Here is a 22,936-nt window from a genome sequence, read left to right as displayed (position 1 = left end):
CCAGTTACGACGCTTCTTAACCCCATGCGTGAGTGCTTGATCTCAGTTGCCTACTGTTTCTAATGAATTTAGAGCATACCAATTGCAGCCTTGGAACAACGATGACACCTGGGAGCATGCAAGATGCGCGAACAAGGTTTGATCAAGTGGGCGGAATCAACAGAGTTACCTGATAGTCGAGAGGATATAGAAGATCTACATTAATGTTTTCCTACATCGCCGACTTGGAGACAAGTCAATTCTCAAGGAGGAAGGGTGTTAGCAGCCCTACCACGGCTACCCAGCCGATAGACGAGGAGAGTGTCAGATAATCAGCTGCATCAACAAGTTCAGAAAGTTTCAGTTTCAGTTAGTTCAGTTAGTTAGCTGAATAAAAGTTCAGTCTGTCAGCGTGTGTGTGCACGTACAGATGCAGTAGTTTCTTCAGTTAAGTAGTTAGCGACTTTGTAGCTCGCCCGATGCAGCGCCGTGGGATGGCATGGATCACGCAGGTCGTGGCGAGCTTGTAGGGATCAAGCACGACGAGCATCGTGGGATGGCGCGATCTGTAAGCTCGTTCGTGGGCGACCAATTCCTCCTCTTTTCCAGCAGCTCGCATCAGAGTTTGCCTAATAACAGAAACCCCGAAAAGCTGCAGTGGCAGTTCGCAGCGCAAGTCTCTGTCCTCCATCTCTCTCTCTCTGACTCTCCTACGTGATCGCCGGTAATCTGCAACGACAAGTGGCATCAGAGCCTCGGTGGTGTTCGATCCATCCTGGGCGCCGGCGGTGTTTGATCCGTCGGAGAGATGGCCGGAAGCGACGAGGAGAAGGTGCAGAAGAAGCTAGAGGAGGAAAAGGCCAAGGCGGAGGCCTCGGAGCTTGGGAAGTCCCTAGCTCGTCTCTCCACCGAGGAGGGCTCGGGGGTGCGCGTCGTTGAGCGCGTCGTGCACAGCGGCGGCGGCGGCGGGCCCCCGATGATGCTCACGCGCACCAACTACTCCGACTGGGCTATGATCACGAAACTGCAGCTGCAGGCGGACGAGCTCTGGCGCGTGGTGGACACGGGACAAGGCACGGATCGCGACGACCGGCGCGCCATGATCGCCCTCCTCAAGGGGGTGCCGCCGGAGCTCATGCGGATCCTGGGCGCCAAGGCCACGCCCAAGCAGGCGTGGGACACCCTGAAGACCATGCGCGTTGGTGTCGAGCGCGTGCGCGAAGCCAAGGCACAGACCCGCCGCTCAGAGTATGAGTCACTCCGATACAAGGACGGCGAGGGGATTGAGTCGTATGTAATGCGGCTCAGGACGATCATCGACGAGCTGCAGGCGCTCGGCGACCCGGTGGACGAACACAAGGCTGTCCTCAAGGTGCTCCGGACGGTACCACGCCCATACCGCGAGATGGCCGTGGCGATCGAGTCGCTCGTCGACACCAAGCAGCTCTCCCTCGAGGAACTCTGCGCCGGCTCCTTGTCGTCGAGGAGCGCGAGCGCGAGGAGACACCGGCGCCCGGCGCACAGTTGCTGTACACGATCGATCAGTGGCGAGCACATGAGAAGCTGTTCGACCAGAGCAATGCGCCCTCGGGCTCTGGAGCAGGGCGCGGGCGCGGAAACGGGAAGCCAAAGAACTTCCACGGCGGGGACGGTCGTGTCCAGAGCACTGGGCGTGGAAACGGCGGGTCGGCGACACCCAAGCGGAAGGGAAACTGCCGCTACTGTGGCATCCCAGGACACTGGGCGAAAGAATGCCGCAAGAAGGAGCGGGACCAGCGCGAGCAGCAAGATCAGCAGGCGAACGTCGCCCAGGTCGAGGTTGAGCAGCCTGGCTTGCTCCTCGCCACCTGCACGGGGGTGAACGTGGCGAGCATGGTGGGCGGCATCCGAGAGCATACCACGGACATCTTCCTCAACGAAGCTCGCGTGGTGCCGGTCGCCACAAACGACGACCGCTGGTATTTGGATACTGGTGCTAGCAATCACATGACAGGGCGGCGTGACATGTTGTCGCAGGTGGATGAGTCCGTTCGCGGCTCGGTGCGGTTCGGCGACGGCTCCGTCGTGCAGATCTGCGGACGCGGCGTGGTGACGTTCTCCTGTAAGAACGGCGAGCATCGCGCGCTATCGGATGTCTACTACATCCCCCAACTGCGGACGAGCATCGTGAGCCTCGGCCAGCTCGACGAGCACGGATGCAAGTCCGTGATCGAGGACGGCGTGCTCTGTCTCTATGACAGGCAGCGCGTGCTCTTGGCACGGGTGCAGCGGACGAGCAACCGGCTCTACGCCGTGGCTCTGAACTTGGCTGCGCCCGTGTGCCTCCTTGCGCACGGCGGCGACGAAGCATGGCGCTGGCATGGACGTTTCGGCCACCTCCACTTCAGGGCGCTGCACGATCTTGGCGCGAAGGGGATGGTGCGAGGCATGCCGGCGATCCAGCATGTCGAACAGTTCTACGAGGGCTGCACGCTCGGGAAAATGCACCGCACGCCGTTCCCGCGCGCGTCAGCGTACCGCGCGGAGTAGGGGCTCGAGCTCGTCCACGGCGACCTCTGCGGGCCCATCACGCCGGCGACCACGTCCGGTAACAAGTACTTTCTGCTCATCGTTGATGATCACAGTAGATACATGTGGTTGGAAGTACTCAGGAGCAAGGACGAGGCGTTCAAATTCTTCAGAAAGATCAAGGCGGCCGCGGAGACGCAGTGTGGCGCAAAGCTCAGAGCGTTCCGCACCGACCGCGGCGGGGAGTTCAACTCGAACGAGTTCACCGCGTACTGCGAGGAGCTCGGCATTCTAAGGAACACGACGACTCCGTACTCTCCACAACAGAATGGGGTCGTCGAGCGCCGCAACCAATCCGTGGTCGAGATGGCTCGCAGCCTAATGAAAAGCATGGGCGTGCCGAGCACGTTCTGGGGCGAGGCGGTGCGCACGGCGGTGCACATTCTCAACCGCTCGCCGACAAGGAGCCTGCAGGGCATGACACCCTATGAGGCCTGGCGGAAGAAGAAGCCGACCGTCGACTACTTCCGCACTTTCGGGTGCGTTGCGCACGTCAAGCTCGTCGGCCCCGGCGTGACCAAGCTGGCGGACAGATCGCGGCCAGGCATATTCCTGGGCTACGAGGCAGGCACAAAGGGCTATCGGGTATACGACCCGATCGGCAAGCGCCTGTACATCACGCGCGATGTGCGCTTCGAAGAAGACCGGCGCTGGGACTGGAGCAAGGACGGTGGCGACTCAGAGCGCGCCCACGAGTTCACGGTCGTGTACTCCGACGCGGGCGTGCCCTCAACCACGACCTACTCCGTATCGCCGGACCCGGCGACGCCTCCTGGCACCCCGACCACACCAGCTGCGCCAGGATTACCGTCTACTCCAGGCACGCCGCGGACACCCTCGTCTGGTGGATCCGCTGCGGACACGCAGAGCGCGTCGAACACTTCAGCCTCGGCAAGCTCAAGCCCGTCCACACCAGCTACCCTCTACGACTCAGACGACGGGTGGGTGACGCCGCCCACCGGCGAGGATTTCGACAGCGAGGGGGTGCCCGTCCGCTTCAAGTCGATGGAATACATCATCGACCACGCACCGGCAAGCACTCTGGAGTACAGCGGGCTCTGTCTCTCAGCAGCAGAGGAGCCTGCGTCTGTCCAGGAGGCACTCGACGAACCTGCCTGGCGGAGCGCAATGGAGGCTGAGATGGAGTCGATTCGCTCCAACGACACCTGGGTCCCGGCCATGCTGCCCGCCGGCCACCGCGCCATTGGATTGGAGTGGGTTTTCAAGGTCAAGCGTGATCCGGACGGCAAGATCATAAAACACAAGGCCCGTTTGGTCGCGAAGGGATATGCACAGCGGCAGGGAGTGGATTTTGATGAGGTCTTTGCACCCGTCGCTCGCCTGGAGACGGTGCGGCTACTTCTGGCCGTGGCGGCTCACCGGAGCTGGGGTGTACATCACATGGATGTGCGCTCCGCGTTCCTCAATGGAGATCTCCAGGAAGAGGTGTATGTTCACCAGCCCGCAGGTTTTGTCGACAGCAACAACACACACTGCATGCTCAAGCTTCAGAAAGCTCTGTATGGTCTTCGTCAGGCCCCTCGCGCATGGAATGCAAAGCTGGACACCACACTTCACGCACTTGGCTTCAAGCGCTGCCAGCTCGATCATGCGTTGTACAGGCGGGAGGACAAAGATGGATTCCTGCTAGTTGGAGTGTATGTGGATGATCTGATAATCACTGGAAGAGAGACAGAAGCCATTGAACACTTCAAGAAACAGATGCAAGAGCTTTTTCAGATGACTGATCTGGGTCTTCTCAGCTATTACCTGGGAATTTAGGTGAAGCAAGAGAATGATGGGATCACGGTGTGTCAGTCAAGCTACGCGGCAAAGATCCTGGAAGATGCAGGTATGAGCGACTGCAACTCGAGCAGCACACCGATGGAAAATCGCCTGAAAATGAAGAAAAACACTGGTCAGACAGTGGACTCGACAGAGTATCGCAGTCTGATTGGGAGCCTGAGATATCTGGTAAACACCAGGCCTGACATATCATATGCAGTAGGGATTCTCAGCAGGTTCATGGAATCACCTGGGAAGGAACACTGGACTGCTGTGAAGCAACTTCTGCGTTACATAAAAGGTACACCTGGCTTCGGCTGTTTCTTCAGGAAAGGGGAGAAGGATGTGTTGACAGGCTACAGTGACAGTGACCATGCTGGTGATCTCAACGATCGCAAGAGCACTACTGGAGCTGTTTTCTTCCTTGGATCGGGAGTGATCACTTGGACATCTCAGAAACAAAAGATTGTGGCACTGTCATCCTGTGAGGCAGAATACATAGCAGGAGCAACAGCAGCTACACAGGCTGTGTGGTTGAGCAGACTGCTTGCGGAGATGCTCGGCGAAGGAGTTCAGAAAGTTAAGCTGAAGATCGACAACAAGTCAGCTATTGAGCTCAGCAAGAACCCAGTCCATCATGAGCAAAGTAAACACATTGATCTCAGGTATCACTATATTCGAGAGTGTGTGGAGCTGGGCAGAGTGGATGTTGAGCATGTGAGAACAGGTGACCAGATTGCTGATATTCTCACCAAGTCACTGGGCAGGACTCAGTTCAGTGAGCTACGGAGCAGGCTTGGGATCATGCAGGTGCAGCAGATTAGGGGGTGATTTGTCAGATAATCAGCTGCATCAACAAGTTCAGAAAGTTTCAGTTTCAGTTAGTTCAGTTAGTTAGCTGAATAAAAGTTCAGTCTGTCAGCGTGTGTGTGTGCACGTACAGATGCAGTAGTTTCTTCAGTTAAGTAGTTAGCGACTTTGTAGCTCGCCCGATGCAGCGCCGTGGGATGGCATGGATCACGCAGGTCGTGGCGAGCTTGTAGGGATCAAGCACGACGAGCATCGTGGGATGGCGCGATCTGTAGGCTCGTTCGTGGGCGACCAATTCCTCCTCTTTTCCAGCAGCTCGCATCAGAGTTTGCCTAATAACAGAAACCCCGAAAAGCTGCAGTGGCAGTTCGCAGTGCAAGTCTCTGTCCTCCATCTCTCTCTCTGACTCTCCTACGTGATCGCCGGTAATCTGCAACGACAGAGAGGCGCTCCCCCTCTCAGACTGGCAGGCCGCGTAGGGTCAGGGGGCCCTGCCATAAGTTCACTGGGCTACAGTGGGTTAATTACATGTTCCAGCCCATGGAGGAGGAAGGCTGCGTCACCATTACTTAACCCCCAACCATAGAGGAATCGACATCCGAGCTTGGATCACGGTTGGTGAAGGCATAACGAAATCACTCTCTCTGTGTCATTTGTGTGTGCCGCAAGATCAACTTGTCCATTCTCTGTAACTGGGACTTGTGCGACCCAGATTAGCAGTACAATTCGCCTTCCTTGCTACCACCCGCCTAACATTCTCATGGTTGGCGGGCGACGAACATGAGAGGTGTGTCGCCCGTGCTGGTTCAGTCATGCGTTGAACAATGATAAAATTGGTGCTGGCTTTGTTTGGTCCACTAGTATGTAGCGCTCTCGTGGGCTTGCATGCTGAGCGGGACCCGGGCAACCCCTCTTTTCTTTTCTAAGGGATATATGTGGAAGGAAATGACGCACGAGGGCTTTGTTTTGTTTTACACATATATGTTTGTGCTGGCTTTGTTTTACACAACAATAAGGGAATGGAGGGAGTATTAGAGCAGCGCTGTGAGTACGATAAAATCCTTGTGATTTTAATACGACACCATTTCCAGCAGCATCATACCAAGATCGGAGCACAATGCATCCTACGCATAGGTAGGATTCACTAGTAGAAAAGGGGCCATTTGTCCCGATTCATAAGGGCCTTTTGTCCCGGTTGTTGAACCGGGACTAAAGTGTCGTTACTAATGCCCTGGGCCTTTAGTCCCGGTTCTTACATGAACCGGGACATCTGGGCCTTCACGTGGCCCGTACGGCGAGCCCAGGCAGGAGGCCCTTTGGTCCCGCTTGGTGGCACAAACCGGGACCAATAGGCATCCACGCGTCAGCAGCTGGCAGGAGCTAAGGTTTTGGTTTTTTTTTAAAGGGGGTGGTTTAGGGGTTTGGGGGGGGGGGTTAATTTAGGTGTTCCATATATTGTGTTATCTAGCTAATTAATAGAGAGAAGTGTCCTCTCTTATCTCCGTGCTTGGTCAACGTACGCTACGTATTATACGTATAGAGAGGACTCAACACGCTATCTAGTAAGCAAATGAAGGAAACAGAAGATCGTCATGAACATATGCATACAGAGAGAAGTGATATCGTCCACCTCTCCTTCTCCGAAAGATTGGTCGAACAACAAGTTCTCGTATATCTATCCGACGCTACTGGCTACATATATACAATATAATTATCTCTTACAATATAATCTCCTAATTATATATGAACTCAGCGTCCACATGGTATTCTCCGTCTTCAGCGATCACGTGGTCAAGGAAGAATGCCGCCAATTCCTCTTGAATTGCTCGCATACGATCTGGTGGTAGGAGTTCATCCCGCATCCGAAAGATCTAATTTGAAGAAGGGGGTCAATACATATATATATATGAATAAATGAAACTCAACAAAAATGATGGTAATAAAATAAAATTGTGAATATTATTGCTTACGCACTTCATATTGTTCGTCAAAGTAGCCCCGCTCACAGGTCGTGTGGCGGATGGACTCGCAAACGTAGTATCCACAGTAATTATTCCCGGCTTCCTGCCACAACTACTTTACAAGAAATAGAGGTCAATTAATCAAACTGATAACCAAGCATGCTATAAATGGTATTGATGAAACTAGCGCTTGAATCACTAGGAGATGCGTGGAACATGCTAGTAGTACTTACTTTCGGGTGTCTGAATTGCAGCTTCTTCGGCAGTCCCGGAGCTTTTTTGGTGAATTTTCTCCAAACCCTGCCAGACAAAGAAAACAATTACTTGTTATCAGAAAATGAACAAAGTTGCTGATATGGTGCGATAATGATTGATTTAACTTACTTCTCGAGCATTTCAGTCGAGTCTAAGGCGGTTACTAGTCCCCGCTCAAGCTTAATCTCTAGGAGAATATAGTGGAAGCTGCGCACACATGCATAACTCATCAATTACATTACTATAACCTGGACTAATAAGGGAAACCGGATATGCACAAGACAGTAACACTCACTTGAAGTTGTAAGGAAAGAGTATTATATCCTTGTTTTCATTTATTACCAACGATCATAGCAAGTTGGCCTCCGTATCTTCGGCATGAAATTTAACCTCATTTGCATCTATGAGATTTGTGTTAATGAACCCAATATCACCGATTTGTCTTTTCTTCAATTCGGCGATCTTCAATTTGCATAATATAGTGAGGATAATTAAAAATACATGCAATGAAAGAGCTGACCTATATATAGAGACTTAATGACAGAAATAGTACTACTTACAGACAGTAGCAAGTGACCGTTAATTTATCGAGGGCCATTTGATTGAAAAACTGGAATAACTCCTCAAATGGAACATGCAGTAGATCAATTCCAACGAGGTCATGCTCCTCTTTAACGAACAACGTCAAAGTATTCGTCCCCCCAGACTCTCTGCAGGTTTTCATGTACCAATCATGGAATATTCGCATCATCGTTGTTAGAGATTTTTCATCTTTGACGAGAGGCTTCCCGTACTCGTATCTGTGTTGGTCCACCTCCAAGAAATCATAATGTACATCGTCGGGCAAATAATCTCCAAGATTGCTATAACCGGGCACCATCCTCGGATCATTAGCGACGATGTCGCTAGACACCTTGAGCGGGGGGGGGGGGCACGATTGGTCCGCTTGTTCGCCGAGCTGGGCAATTTGTTTCCCAGCTCGTCGTTCTGCTAACCTTTGATCACTGATAGTACTTCCCGACCGCTTCGCTTCGAGAAATGACTTTTCAATAATGCGGTCATAGTTGGCTTTCGGCGGAGACTTTGGTGGTTTCTTCAGGGCAGCCAGAGTGCGCTTCGCTTTCACCGGATCTATCTTCTCCTCCGGAGGTGGATGTTTCTTTGCTTTCACCCCTTCAAAGAAGTTCGTCACTTCGGCTCGCACGATATTCGCGTTTTCCTCCACGGTCCTCTCATATGGTAACTTCGGCGGAGTCTTAAGAGAAGGACCATATCTGTATTGCCTCCCGCCTCTGGCTGTACTGCTAGACGCCGGAGTAGACGGAGCGGCTGCGGCTGTCTTCTTTCGTGCTTGCTTACGAGGCGGAGGAGAAGGACTACGACGCGCCGGAGCAGCCGGGGCGGCGGCGGTCTCTTCCGCCCTTGCTGGCGAGGCGGAGAAGGAGGAGGCTGGCTGCTCGGGCGCGCCGACGTAGGCGGAGAAGGAGGCGGTGTGCCGCCACGCGCCGGAGAAGGATGCTGAGTGCCTTGATCACTCGCCGGAGGAGGAGGCGGAGGAGGAGGCGGACTGCCCTGACTCGCCGGAGGAGGAGGAGGAGGAGGAGGCGGAGGAGTCCAGTTCGGAAGGTTGATGAGCTCCGTCCGCCATAGGCATGGAGTCTTCAGACAAGAACCCAGCCGAGTCTTCCCGTCACCCGTAGGGTGGTCAAGCGTGAGGTCCTCAAATCCTTCTGTGATTTCATCCACCATCACCCTAGCATATCCTTCTGGAATCGGCCGGCAGTGAAAAGTTGCGCCAGGTTCAGGAGGTGCAACAGAGCCAACAGCCGCCTTGACTTTCAAATTCATCCACTGCGTCATAAGGTGGAAATGCTGAGACTCCGTGATAGCATCCATGGGGTAGCTAGCCGGAGCCGTGAAGACAGGCTCCTGAAGCAGCTCCGTGGAAGCCACACTGCTTCTCCGCTGAGATGGCGGGGTAGCTTCGGGTGTAGCTTCGGCAGGTCGCGTGCTGCGAACTGTGTCTCGTTCCTCTAGTGCTTGTACCCTTGCGTGCAGCGCCTGTACTTGGGTCAACTCCTTTTTCTTCTTCCTCTCCCGGCGTTTGTAACCGCTTGCGTCGGGAAATCCAGCCTTCCACGAAAGGGAGCCTGACGTACCTCGTGTCCGTCCGGGGTGCTCAGGATTCCCGAGGGCCTCTGTGAGCTCGTCGTTCTCTCTGTCCAGAACGAACGTCCCTTGCTGCGCTTTCTTGATATACTCCTGAAGCTTCTCGATGGGTGTGTTCAGCTGCTCGTTGGTCCAAACGCACTTCCCTGTTACAGGGTCCAATTTTCCCCAACCCCGAAGAACCAAGTCCTGCAACGGTCTGGACAGCGTCGCGTCTCTGGTTCGATCCCTTTATCAATGAGGTCATTCTCAGCCTTGTCCCACAACGGCCGGGCTTTCAGGTAGCCACCTGACCCCGAGCGATGGTGACGCTTCTTCTTTGCAGCATTTTTCTTGTTTGTCGCTGACATCTTCACTGCTCTCTCAGATTTCTTTTTGGTGACAAATGCGGACCACTGATCTTTGATCTTCTCAAATCGGCCGATGAATTCTGGAGTCTTGTCTTGGTCGACAAACGATGATTTTAGCTCATTCTTCCACCTCCTGAATAGCTCAGCCATCTTCTTAAGAGCATAAGCCTTGATCATTGGCTTTTAACTGGATTCTCTGGATCCTCCTCTGGCGGGAAGGTGAAATTTTCCTGCAGCGCGGTCCAAAGATCAGCTTTCTGCCTATCGCTGACATAAGACAACTGAGAGTCTTTGCCCTTAGGCCTCAACCATTGCTCGATGCTGATCGGGATCATGTCCCTAACTAGAACCCCGCACTGAGCATTAAATTTTTGCTTGGTCCGGAGGGGTTCAATCGGCTGGCCAGCGCGATCAATTTCGATGATCATGTACCTTTCATCCGCGCGCAACTTTCTCTTCGGGCCTCGTCTCGTTACCGAAGTGTTGCTCGATCCGGAGGGCTAGAAAATAAGAAAAAGAAGAGAGTTAATATGTGTACATACCAAAAACAATTAATGCATCAATTAGCTATAGTGAGCACAGGCTTAATTAATTAATATATATACCTGGCCGGACTCCGTTCGGTCACCGGAGCCATCATCACGGTGTCCTTCCTCCTCCATTCGGTCACCGGAGCCGTCATCACGGTGTCCTTCCTCCTCCATTGTTTGATCATCGTCGTAGCCTGCTTCTTCATCCTGTCTTTCCAGACCATCGGTGCATGTGTCGTTGAGAAACGACAAGACGACATCACTTCCGTGTGCGATTATCTCCCCCAACACCGCTTCTTTTGCTTCGTCTCGGGGGTGCGGATCCATAGTTTCTGCAAATATTTACAACATGGCAATTATTATTCAAACATGACAGATGGATATATTAGTGGCAAACGTAGAACTAGCTAGCTAAGCACAATAAGGAATCATATTAGTGGCCTGGCCTCGACGCTTCTCTAGGGTTTGGGGTGGCCTCGGCAACGCTTCAAGGGTTTGGGGTGGCCTCAACAACGCTTCAAGGGTTCGGGGTGGCCTCGACGACAACGCTCTTTTAACTTAGTAAATTTGGGTGGCCTCAAGAGAGTTTGTCGATCGGGTAGGGGCGCGGCGGGAGGGGTAGGAGACCGACATCGTTTTTTTCTAGGGTTTGGGTGTCCTCGAGAGTTTTGGTCGAGCGAGAGGGCCGGGGGGGGGGGGGGGTGCTCCCGACGTTCCCCCTCACTTTAACAAAGAACTACCTTAAAAAAAGACTTGCTTCGCCGCGGGTGCTCGATCGGTGCGACGTGGACTCGGTGGAAACACTTTATGAAAATGCGGTGGTGGCTGGGCCGGGCGGTTTTCTTTTCCTTCTTCATTTTGTCCTTTGTTTTTTCTTATATGTTTGTTTTCGTTTTCATTCTACATTTTCGTACATATAAAAAAAATAAAGTTTCTATACAAAAGTGCACAATTTTTATGAACAAATTACAATATCTAAATTAACTATACATCTAAATAAATATAATTACACATCTGAAATTTTCCTAATCTAAAAACTAAACTAAACATAAACTAAAATAATATAACTACACATCCATCCATACATACATACACATACATATACATCTACATTATATATGAACAAAAAAATACTAATTTTATGAACATAAAAAGGTCTATGAACAAAAAAAACATCACATCAATATTTTCATCCATCCATATATACATACATACATCCATATATATATATATATATATATATATATATATATACATCTACGTTATATATGAACAAAAAAAACATAAACTTTACTAATAAAAAAACGACAGTGGGCTGGGGCGGCGGCAGCTCACAGCGTGGGTGGCGAAGTCGACGACGATGGAGGGGGCGGGGCAGGGTGCAGGCTCTGGGGCAGGGGCGACGACGACGATAGGGGCGGGCCGGGGCAGGGCGACGACGACGATGGGGGCGGGCCGGGGCAGGGGGCGTGCGCGACGGAGACGGTGGGGGCGGGCCGGGGCAGGGGCGCGGGCGACGGCGGGGGCGGGCCAGGGCAGGGGCAGCCTGGCGGCGTCGATGTGCTCGGCGTCGTCGGGGGCAACTGGTGTGATGAACTCTGCAAAATTTCTAAGTGCCACTTATATACCAAGAGCATTGGTCCCGGTTCGTGGCACCAACCGGGACCAATGCCCCCCTTTAGTCCCGGTTGGTGCCACCAACCGGGACCAAAGATCAGTTTTCGGCAGCCGAAAGGGCGGGAAGCGGCAGCCTTTGGTCCCGGTTGGTGGCACCAACCGGGACTAAAGGGTTGCATTGGTACCGGTTCGCGGAGGTTGGTGGCACCAACCGGGACTAAAGGGGGGCATTGGTCCCGGTTGGTTCGACGAACCGGTACCAATGCAACCCTTTAGTCCCGGTTGGTGCTACCAACCGGGACCAAAGGCCTTGTGCTGCCCCGTATCAAAAGTTTAGTACCACCTCGCTAGCTGAGAGAGCTCGAGAGTGGTTTATAAGCGCTGCTGCGCCCACCCTCTCGAGCTCCTCTCGATTGCAGGCTTTCGGGCCTAACCGTACGCTGTATGCCTGTGGGCGTACTGGGCCTCCTGCGGGCCTGAATCCTGGCCCATGTTTGGGTTTCTAGTCGTATTCAGGCCGTGTGGGCCCAGTAGGTGGCACTTTTTTTTAGTGTTTTAGTTTTTTAGTTTTCTTTGTTGCTTTATTTATTTTATTTTGTTTCTACTTACAACAAAATACTTATTGGTGCTATATTTATTTATTTTATTAAAGTTTATTTTTAATAATTTTTCTTTTAGGTCACAAAAATTATAAACTTTCTGTTACTGCCATTAGTTTTCAAATTTGAATAGTTAAAATTTGAATTCTTTGAAATTTGTGTGAATCACTAGTTTGTGATTAACTTTACTATAAAAATAGATTTTGGAGTGATTCTTTTTCCTGCTATTTAATATTACTGTGTTTTATGATTCTATTCAAAAACAGATTTTGTTACAAAGGGATTTCATTTTTTTGAACTTATTTGAACTCCATAGTTTTTCTGTGTTCAAAATGCACCATTCAAAGCCACATCATCAATTTTCAACCCTTTCTGACTTCATTTGTTATTTTTCGTGCATTTACTGATTTTTTTCAGCTATAAGACCCTGAAATTGAAAAGCACTACAAATGAACTCTGAAAAGGTTGAAAGTTGGCATGGTATCATCATTTCACCCACATAGCATGTGCAAGAAAGTAGAGAGGCTTACGGCAAAAACTGGATGCACTTCGTGTACAAAACGGACAATCTCTTTCGAAGTATCAGGGTTTCATACGGAAACTCGTCTATTACAAAGGGATTTCATTTTTTGAACTTATTTGAAATCCATAGTTTTTCTGTGTTCAAAACACACCATTCAAAGCCACATCATCAATTTTCAACCCTTTCTGACTCCATTTGTTATTTTTCGTGCATTTACTGATTTTTTCCAGCTATAAGACCCTGAAATTGAAAAGCACTACAAATGAACTCTGAAAAGGTTGAAAGTTGGCATGGTATCATCATTTCACCCACATAGCATGTGCAAGAAAGTATAGAGGCTTACGGCAAAAACTGGATGCACTCCGTGTACAAAACGGACAATCTCTTTCGAAGTATTAGGGTTTCATACGGAAACTCGTCTGTTACAAAGGGATTTCAGTTTTTTGAACTTATTTGAACTCCATAGTTTTTCTGTGTTCAAAATGCACCATTTAAAGCCACATCATCAATTTTCTACCGTTTCTGACTTCATTTGTTATTTTTCGTGCATTTACTGATTTTTTCAGCTATAAGACCCTGAAATTGAAAAGCACTACAAAAGAACTCTGAAAAGGTTGAAAGTTGGCATGGTATCATCATTGCACCCACATAGCATGTGCAAGAAAGTAGAGAGGTTTACGGCAAAAACTGGATGCACTTCATGTACAAAACGGACAATCTCTTTAGAAGTATCAGGGTTTCATACGGAAACTCGTCTGTTACAAAGGGATTTCATTTTTTTGAACTTATTTGAACTCCATAGTTTTTCTGTGTTCAAAACGCACCATTCAAAGCCACATCATCAATTTTCTACCCTTTCTGACTTCATTTGTTATTTTTCGTGCATTTACTGATTTTTTTCAGCTATAAGACCCTGAAATTGATAAACACTACAAATGAACTCTTAAAAGGGTGAAAGTTGGCATGGTATCATCATTTCACCCATATAGCATGTGCAAGAAAGTAGGGAGGCTTACGGCAAAAACTGGATGCACTTCGTGTACAAAACGGACAATCTCTTTCGAAGTATCAGAGTTTCATACGGAAACTCGTCTGTTACAAAGGGATTTCATTTTTTTGAACTTATTTGAACTCCATAGTTTTTCTGTGTTCAAAATGCACCATTCAGAGCCACATCATCAATTTTCAACCCTTTCTAACTTCATTTATTATTTTTCATGCATTTACTGATTTTTTTCAGCTACAAGACCCTGAAATTGAAAAGCACTACAAATGAACGTGGATAGGTAAGTGACCAAATTAATAGTAGTTCATCATCACATTAAAACCAAAGTACATACATAGTTCAAATAGAACAACATATAGCTCTCCTGAGCATCTAGTTAAACCATACATTGAAACTATGTAAAACCTTTCAATGCAACAACAAATGCGATCATAATCACAACTAAGGTAACAATTGATCCAACGGCATAATGATACCGAGCCTCGGTATGAATGGCATATTTTCTAATCTTTCTAATCTTCAACCGCATTGCATCCATATTGATCTTGTGATCATCGACGACATCCGCAACATGCAACTCCAATATCATCTTCTCCTCCTCAATTTTTTTTATTTTTTCCTTCAAGTAATTGTTTTCTTCTTTAACTAAATTTAACCTCTCGACAATAGGGTGGTTGGAATTTCCGGTTCAACCACCTCGTATTAATAAAATCTATGTCACGTTGGTCGGCATAATTGTCATAAACAATAAATGAACCAAATAGTTATAAAAAGATAATATATACCACATCCGAATCATAGACAGGACGAGGGCCGACGGGGGCGGATACCAGAACCATCGCACTATATAATAACAAGGAATAATAAAAGTAAGTAAGAATTTTTTCTTTCAGAAAGAAGATAAGAACAAGAGGCTCACCACGGTGGTGCCGGCGACGAGATCGGCGCGGGCAATCGACGACGGTGAAGACGGGGACGGGACGTGACGGGCCGCTAAACCTAGAAAAATCTCGGGGAAAATGGAGCTCGGAGGTCGAGTTTCGAGAGAAGAAATATTAACTAGTGTGGCTCGGACATTTCATCGAACACCTCATGTGCATAGGAGGTGAGCTAGAGCACCCAAATGCCCTCCCCTTGCCGGCCAGCAAAAAACAGAGCAGTGTGGAGTGCTCTGCTCGCCGGCGATGGACTATATATAGGCAACTCATTTGTCCCGGTTCGTGGCTGGAACCGGGACTAATGGATGTGGGCGAGGAGCGAGGCCCATTGGTTTCGGTTCGTGCCTAGAACCGGGACAAATGGGTCCATACGAACCGGGACCAAAGCCCACGAGGCCCCAGCCGACCACCTGGGCTCACGGACCGAGACGAATGCCCCCATTGGTCCTGGTTCGTATAAGAATTGGGACCAATGGGCTGGCCAGGCCCGAACGAAAGCCCCTTTTTCTACTAGTGATTGAAGGTAGCACAGCGCTGGATTTCTCAAGCCGTCCACAACGCAGGACTGGACATCGTACAATGATCGTACTCATTCCATGCTTTTCTCCCGCTTTCAAGCTATAATATGCATGCCTTTTAGGATAAATAACTGAATTTTCCCTACCTTTGGATCAGAAATGAACCGCTGGATGTCTTCCTCCTCGTGTTTCTTGGCCGATGCAATGATCAGATGAATGTGTTTGAACCGCAGCCCTCTCTCACTCTCGGCTAGAGGTAGAAGAAGACACAAGACACAAAAAATTCCGGGCCGGCGCACGAACGCCACCGTGGGCGCACGCCCGCCCTAATCTTCTTTATCTTTTGAATGGCTACATGGCTGGCTCTGAATACCAATTGTTGGAACCGGCTAGCCCTAGCTCACCCTCAGCTCATCCTCTCTCTGGCACATACACAGGAAGAAGACAACATTGATTTCCGGCGACGAACGCCCCGGCGCTCACAATGCCATTTTTCTTTATAGCTGGACTAACCACCACGGGCTACAACCTTGGACGCACAACGCACGCGCTCTCATAACAAACTCAACCAGGAGGGATTTTATACTTGGCCGATGCATGCATGCACATCGCTGCCCACCTCCCCGATCTACGCACTATCCATCCGCTCAGCCCGGCCTCCACGACGCGCTCTACGCGTACGACCCGGCTGGCTATGAACGGAACGCTGCGGCCGTTTTGCTACTACTGCCAGCCTAACTACGACGGCTACGAGCACTTACACGCACGCCACACACACATACGCACACACGTATACTTGCCATGGCTTCTGCTGTCCAGCACGTCCCGCGCGCATCCGACGCGCCCGACGAGCCCGACACCACCAGTGCATCCCGCATGTCCCGCGCATATCCGACGCGCCCGACGAGCCCGACACCACTAGTGCATCCCGCACGTCCCGCATGAATCCGTCGCGCCTGACGAGCCCGACCACACACGCCTACACCACGGTACCGCCGCGCCCGACACGCCCGGCGCGCGCCCATACACGCGCCCGACGCGTCCGACACTGGCGCCGCGGCTTATTCCAGCCAACAGATCGAATGGACCCAACGATCTCTCTCAACCAATGGGATTTCTTGGCCATACCTCGCCTCTGGCGAGCTTTTTCCCAAGCCCTCACCGACGATGCCTCGGTTGTCCGCGTCATCCCCATCCCCGTTGGGCCTCTGTTATACCTCGGACTCAACACCGCATGCGATGCCACGACCAACCGCATCGTCCCAGCTTCAATTCGCTCCTGTCTTGGCCTTGCTGTGATTCGCCGCGCCGCATCCGTCTTCGGTCTCGTGCTACTCCCCTCTTGCTTATGTCTCTCATGATGTTTCCTCTATTTGAAATCGACTGATCACAATTTTTTTCTATTGCCTGTGGAATAGTAGTACGGATAAGTTAAAAGGTGAAATAATTTCATTTCAACGTGTGTAAAGGCCCATGCATAAAGTCAATGTCACACAAGTATTTGAGTGAGCTTCTCTTGCTTGACTGTATAGAAGTTCAACGTGAGACACATTTTTTATTCGAATATTCACCTGGGGGAGAGGTTCCCCACATGGATTTTCACTGAAAGGGGCCCAAAGACGGATGCATTACAAAGAAGAGGACCAAGGAAATCAACAGAAGGTTGGTCGAGAGAGCAGAGAGGGCAACTAGAGGAGGGAGCCTATGAGCGAGCCAATTCTTCCATGCGTCCCCAGCAGGTCCATGGATCTACGCAACTTTGGAGAGCACATATGGGGTTGCTCTAAGCTCTAAATCGAACTTTCTACGTACATTGATCCCGAACTTCTCAGACATGTCCAACGACCCCGGATTAGGCCCATCAGGGAACACCCAGTCAAAGTGGTGTAGAAGGTTTGCTAATGCGATCTCCACGGTTGATGTGCCGAACAACATTCCAGGACATTGCCGTCTCCCAGCCCCGAAAGGTGTGAACTCAAAATGTGTCCCCTTGTGATCTATGTTGCTCTCTTTGAACCTCTCTGGCTTAAATGCTTCAGGGGCATCCCAATATCTGCAATCCTGACAAATCACGAATATATTAACTTGTACATTGGTGCCCTCAGGAATTTTATATCCCATGATTTCGCAGTCTTCTCTTGCCCTTCGGGGGAGTAGAGGAGCGGGGGGATGCAACCTCAAGACCTCCTTGATCACCATTCTCATGTAGTGGAGGTCATGAAGGTCATTGTTATTTATGACAGATTGTTGCCCACCTACCACTTGTCGAACCTCTAGTTGTACCTTTCTCATATTTTCGGGATTTTTCAAGAGCTCTGACATAGCCCACTCCAATGTTATTCCAGAGGTCTTGGTGCCACCCGCGAACAAGTCCTGCGAACAATTGTTCTAGGTTATACTCACGTACATATTTAGCTTCAATAATGAAAAAATATAGATAAAACGTATATTTCCAACAAAGTGAGGAGAGGACATGGCAAACAATACTCACAAATATGATGACGCCTATTGCCTCTAAAGTTAGTGGATATGGCAAGGAGTCCTCCTTGTGCAGCCTGAGCAGCACGTCCAGCAAGTCCTCCTCGTCGTTGGAGCTGACTGCAGCGCGCATCTCCTTGCGTTGCTCAATGATGTTGGAGATGATGCACTGGATTCGTCCATAGCTCCTCCTCATCCGTCGCTCCCCGGAGCTCAGCAGCCGCACCAGCCGCGACGACGGGAATAGGTCTACGAGCGAGAAGCCTCCCACCAATGCGGTGACTTTTTCCAATTCCCGGAGGTACTCACCTTGCTGTGCGCACTTGCCTCCGAACACCGCCCGCGCAATGACATCGTTCATGAGTGCCGACAACTTCTCCGTGAGGTTGATAGTTGTGCCAATCGAGGTGGTGATGGAACTAAGGAGGTTGCTGACCTCCTCGGACCTGATGCCTTCCATACGCTTCACCTGTGTTAGAAACATATTGTCCACTTCTATCTATCAACACTCATGCTTTATCGCAAACTAGTTAGGTGCTGGCATTTTCCCCCAAAAAGATGGTGTATGCAAATTAATAACCTGCTTCGTGCTCAGGAGCTCCATGGTGCAGACCTTGCGCGCCTGGTGCCAGCGGTCGCTATAGGGGGCAAAGATGATGCCTATGCCGCTGCCATAACCTATGACGTCCAGTGTCACACCGCGCGGCCGCGAGGCGAACATGAGGTCCTTGCTCTTCATCACCACCTCCGCCATCTCCGCGCTCGAGACCACCACGGTGGGGACCTCACCGAGTCTGAGGAACATCAGTGGGCCATGCCGGCGAGATAGCTCCGCCATGATGCGGTGCGGGAGGACGCCGAATACGTGGTGGAGGCTGCCGATGATCGGTAGGGTCCATGGCCCGGGAGGCCGCAAATGCTTGTTGGGCTTGGGATGAAAAAACCAAAGGAGGAGTACTAGGGCTAGGGAAACGAAAGAAATGCTTGAAATTGTTACCTCCATGTCATGCAGCTGGGAGCTAGCTAGTAACCAGCCGCAAGTTTAGTACTAATCAGTCAGTTGACATTCAGTTTATACACGGATCATCCGTATTTATGGATCAGATATGCAGCACAGGACATGGGATTGGTTGGGATCTGGAAATCAAACTTACCTACTACACGTGAGGAGATGTATGCAAAACAACGGTGTATTTGGTTTAGGTACGAACTTTCATGAAAAATTCCATTCCATTCACTAAACAGTACAGTGTGTGGTTGAATGATACAACTTCCATTATTCCAAATGCAGTGGTTGAGGATAGCTTTATGGCAATTTTTTGTTAATCAAAAGGACAAAGTGCCGAGCACGAGGAAATAAATGCCTTAGAAAAATAACAGAGGCAAATTCGTTGCCTTTTCTTAATTGCTAGCTGGATGCCGGATGAGATCGCATCGATCGGCACAATTTAATATTCAAAACATTTGATTTATTAAGAGAGATGAGCACATGATGTGCACTGGTGCACTAAAAGCATGATCTGCACATCTATTCCGCCCTTTTGTATACTTTATTTATTTTTCCATATCTTCTCTTGTTATTTTATTTCATCCTTTAGCTTTTAAATATTTTGGGTTTTAGTTATCAGCTTGTTCGCTATTCACTGTTTTGTTATATTTCATTTTTTACTTCAACTAGCAGGGTGGCCCTCGTGCGAGGGCAGCATATTTAGTGTGTCAAAACTGTTTAAATAATAAACCAAGTTTTTTATACGATGCTACTACAAATGATATATTTTTATATACACCACAAATGTTATGATAAAGTTATATACATGAAAGAGGATATTTTGCATGAAAATGTAAGCCGAATTCCAATGAAAGATATTAGTCTTGTAAAAATATATTTGCCATTGGTGGATCACAACATAAGGTTCGATGAAGTGCTTATTCTGTAGGAATTGCATGATTTAAAGAGCACGCAAGGCTACAGGCTTCCTAGGAAGACCATAAAACAGTTTGTGATCAGGAAGAAAATAAAGTAATGGAATTGTTTCTTCCAGTTCAATTAAGATCTTCGCGTACTTGAACGCGAGTCTGTAGCCTCTTCGAAGCAGAAAAGTTCACTCTTATAGAAATTTGAAGACTCGAAAGATCCTCAAAGGCAAAGCATAGAATGAGCTTGAGGTTTCTTGCTTTATCCTGAAAGAAAATGGTGTCGTTCACATACTGTAGAATGGATAAACTATCTACTACTAAATGATGAATTACACCACTAATTTGTCCAGTCACTTTAGCGTGTTCAACAAGTATAGCGAGCATAACCGCTATGATGTTGAACTGGAGTATACCGGTGAGGTCTAGATGCTGGCAAGTTGTGTATTAGTTACCAGCCAAGATCTGAAGGAAGACTGTTCTTTCACCGATCAATTGGTTCCGTTATTCTGCTAGGCACCCGTACATGCAACTTTGAGCTGGTTGGGTCACTTCCAAGTACCAGCAACATGTCACATGTAGATAGTCGTATACAATATGGAGGAAACACCATGTCTCGATGCTTCTATACCGTGTCTCATACAGCACGAGTAAAAAATGGTAGTACATTGGTTGTTTTTCGTAAAAGAAATACAAATTTTGACGCATGCATGCCTTTATTATTCAACTATAATGTGGTTATGGGCAGTGTAAAACTGTCCTAGTGGTCGGCAAGTACATTTACATACAACGAGAGTCTATTACATTTCTCGCTTCTTCAACTTAACAATGAGCCCATTTTTCATCTCCAGTATAATGGACGGCTTAGGCTGGATGCTTTGCCCTTCCACCACCTTCACATCGAAGTTCCACACAGCTGTAGCAATGACAGTCTTCATTTGCATAAGTGCAATGTCCTTGCCGAGGCACATCCTCGGGCCAGCATTGAAGGCCAAGAACTTGTGAGATGGTATGTACCTCAGGTTGTTGTCATCATCTGAGAGCCACCTACGTGGGTTATAGTCGAAGCAGTCTTTACCCCACACACCCTCCATTCTCCCCATGGAGTGGACGGAAACAAAAATGGTGTCACCGGCATGCACCTCATGGCCACTCGGCATGATGTCATCTACGGCCACCTTCTTGAGCAAGACAGGCGCCGGTGGGTACAGTCTAAGAGTCTCATACAAAGTGGCTGTCAAATATACTAGAGATTTGGTCTCGTCTGGCTCAAAGATCACTGGGGTAGATGCCCCTAATGCTACTTTGCGTGATGCAATGGGTGAAAGTTCGTTGCGGATGATTGACACGATGTCAGGATTTTGGGCGAGGTCGCAGAAGATCCATGTTAGGGTTGTTGCAATTGTGTCCCTCGCAGCAAGCATGTAGCTAATGATAATCGCACGGAGCAAGTCAGCATTGGCGTAGTCTGGGTCTTCGAGGAAGGAAGAAATAATATCCACACTCTCTTGTTCCTTGCCATGTCCAAAACGACATGTGGTGATCTTCCTCTTTTGCATCATCTCCCCGATGATCTCTCGCAGCACCATGCGTGCCGTGTCGAGCTTTCTCTCAGAGCCGATGTTTAGCCACCTCATCAACTTCTAGCAATAAGCTGGCATCATGAGCCTAAAAAAGCCCACCTCCATCACCGTGTCCAGGGCAACCGCTGCGTCCATGGGCGGCATGTCTAAGGATAGGAGGCCAGGATCCACACCGAAGAGAGGCATAGCAGCCAGGTCAAACATAAGCCTCGACATCAATTCATGCATGTCGAATGAAGTGTCAGTGATCGCCATCCGAGTGAACAATGGGAGGAGGTTGTTGTCCACCTTGCCATAGAGGTAGACCGCCATACTGGAAATGATCCTCGGGCTGCTGAGGATGCTCTTGGCTTTGGCGCGTTGTTGGCGGCACGACTCACCGTCGATGGTGAAGAGGCTGCCACCCATGATGTTGAAGATATCAGCGAATTCCGTGCCCTTGGGGAAGTTGGCGTGGTTCGTCGTCAAGATGTGCCGGGCGTTCGGAGGGTTGCATGTGATGAAGAAGCGCATCCCGGTCCCAGGTGGTCCATGCACCCTGAAGTTGTGGCCTGATCTGGCGAGGACCAGGGTGTAATAGTCATACAAGTTGTGGAGGTTGGCTATGAAGGAAGGGAACATGTGCAGCATTGGCCAGTTTGTGGGAAGCACTGGTGGGTTCTTTGATCTACAACTAGCCCTGAGATACAAGCAAATTGGAACAAGCAGAATGATCAATGTGGAGATGAACATAATTGGCATTGTTATCAGTAGTGTGCGATAATGCTATTAGTTAGATTTATTCTTCAATTAGCATGGCTATGGCTTCATATATAGACGCCTTCCCTCTCCACCATAGTGATACTACCTCAGTGCATTGGTAGTATACTTGCTAGTATTCTCAGTTAGCGTCAACATAACTCCAATCCATTGGGCTCAAAAGCAGGTGACAGTTGGCAGATTTGGCGATAAGTATGTGAAGTGCAGTACTTGATAACTTTCATTCCAAATTGGATCACTCCTTACATAGCTCATCGGGCTATACTTGAGTCTGGCAGTACTTGATAAGTGTCAACATAACTACATAACTACACTTCATTGGGCTCAAAAGCAGGTGGCAATTGGCAGATTTGGGGATAAATTTTAAAGTGCAGGTCCAGCTCACTTTATTAGCCTCAGTCGCCGCACAACAGTCTTGATCAAGTACACTCTTTGATCCCATCGCCGATAAAAGTACTCTTGACCGATCGCCACAATATATGAACATGCAGGGTCATCGTCTTGCGAGGAGGATTCATAGCAACAGTACCGTGTGGCTGGCTGGCTCATGTAATTTGCAGTACACGTACGTACGGCAGGAGATGGAAGAGACCG

At 49.4% G+C, this 22,936-nt stretch overlaps 2 protein-coding genes and 1 pseudogene across 2 annotated transcripts; 1 reads left to right on the top strand and 2 right to left on the bottom strand.

Moving 5' to 3' along the window:
- Positions 1–4,401: 4,401 nt before the first annotated feature.
- On the top strand, positions 4,402–5,163 carry LOC120974801 (secreted RxLR effector protein 161-like). Its single transcript, XM_040401210.1, has one exon. It carries the CDS (start codon positions 4,402–4,404, stop codon positions 5,161–5,163), a length of 762 nt encoding a protein of 253 aa, XP_040257144.1.
- An 11,745-nt stretch (positions 5,164–16,908) lies between these two features.
- LOC109773520 (desmethyl-deoxy-podophyllotoxin synthase) lies at positions 16,909–19,212 on the bottom strand. Its single transcript, XM_073507669.1, has 3 exons — positions 18,667–19,212; positions 18,100–18,555; positions 16,909–17,981 (listed from the first exon to the last, which is right to left on the bottom strand). Exons 1-3 carry the CDS (start codon positions 19,087–19,089, stop codon positions 17,358–17,360), a joined length of 1,503 nt encoding a protein of 500 aa, XP_073363770.1. The 5' UTR covers positions 19,090–19,212; the 3' UTR covers positions 16,909–17,357.
- Positions 19,213–20,175: 963 nt separating this feature from the next.
- LOC141041902 (noroxomaritidine synthase 2-like) lies at positions 20,176–22,365 on the bottom strand (annotated as a pseudogene).
- Positions 22,366–22,936: the final 571 nt, after the last annotated feature.

The sequence above is a fragment of the Aegilops tauschii genome, chromosome 2 (genome assembly GCF_002575655.3).
Source record: "Aegilops tauschii subsp. strangulata cultivar AL8/78 chromosome 2, Aet v6.0, whole genome shotgun sequence".
NCBI classification, from domain to species: domain Eukaryota; kingdom Viridiplantae; phylum Streptophyta; class Magnoliopsida; order Poales; family Poaceae; genus Aegilops; species Aegilops tauschii.
Note: the sequence above shows the minus strand (reverse complement) of the source record. Positions and strands in the feature narration are given on the sequence as shown.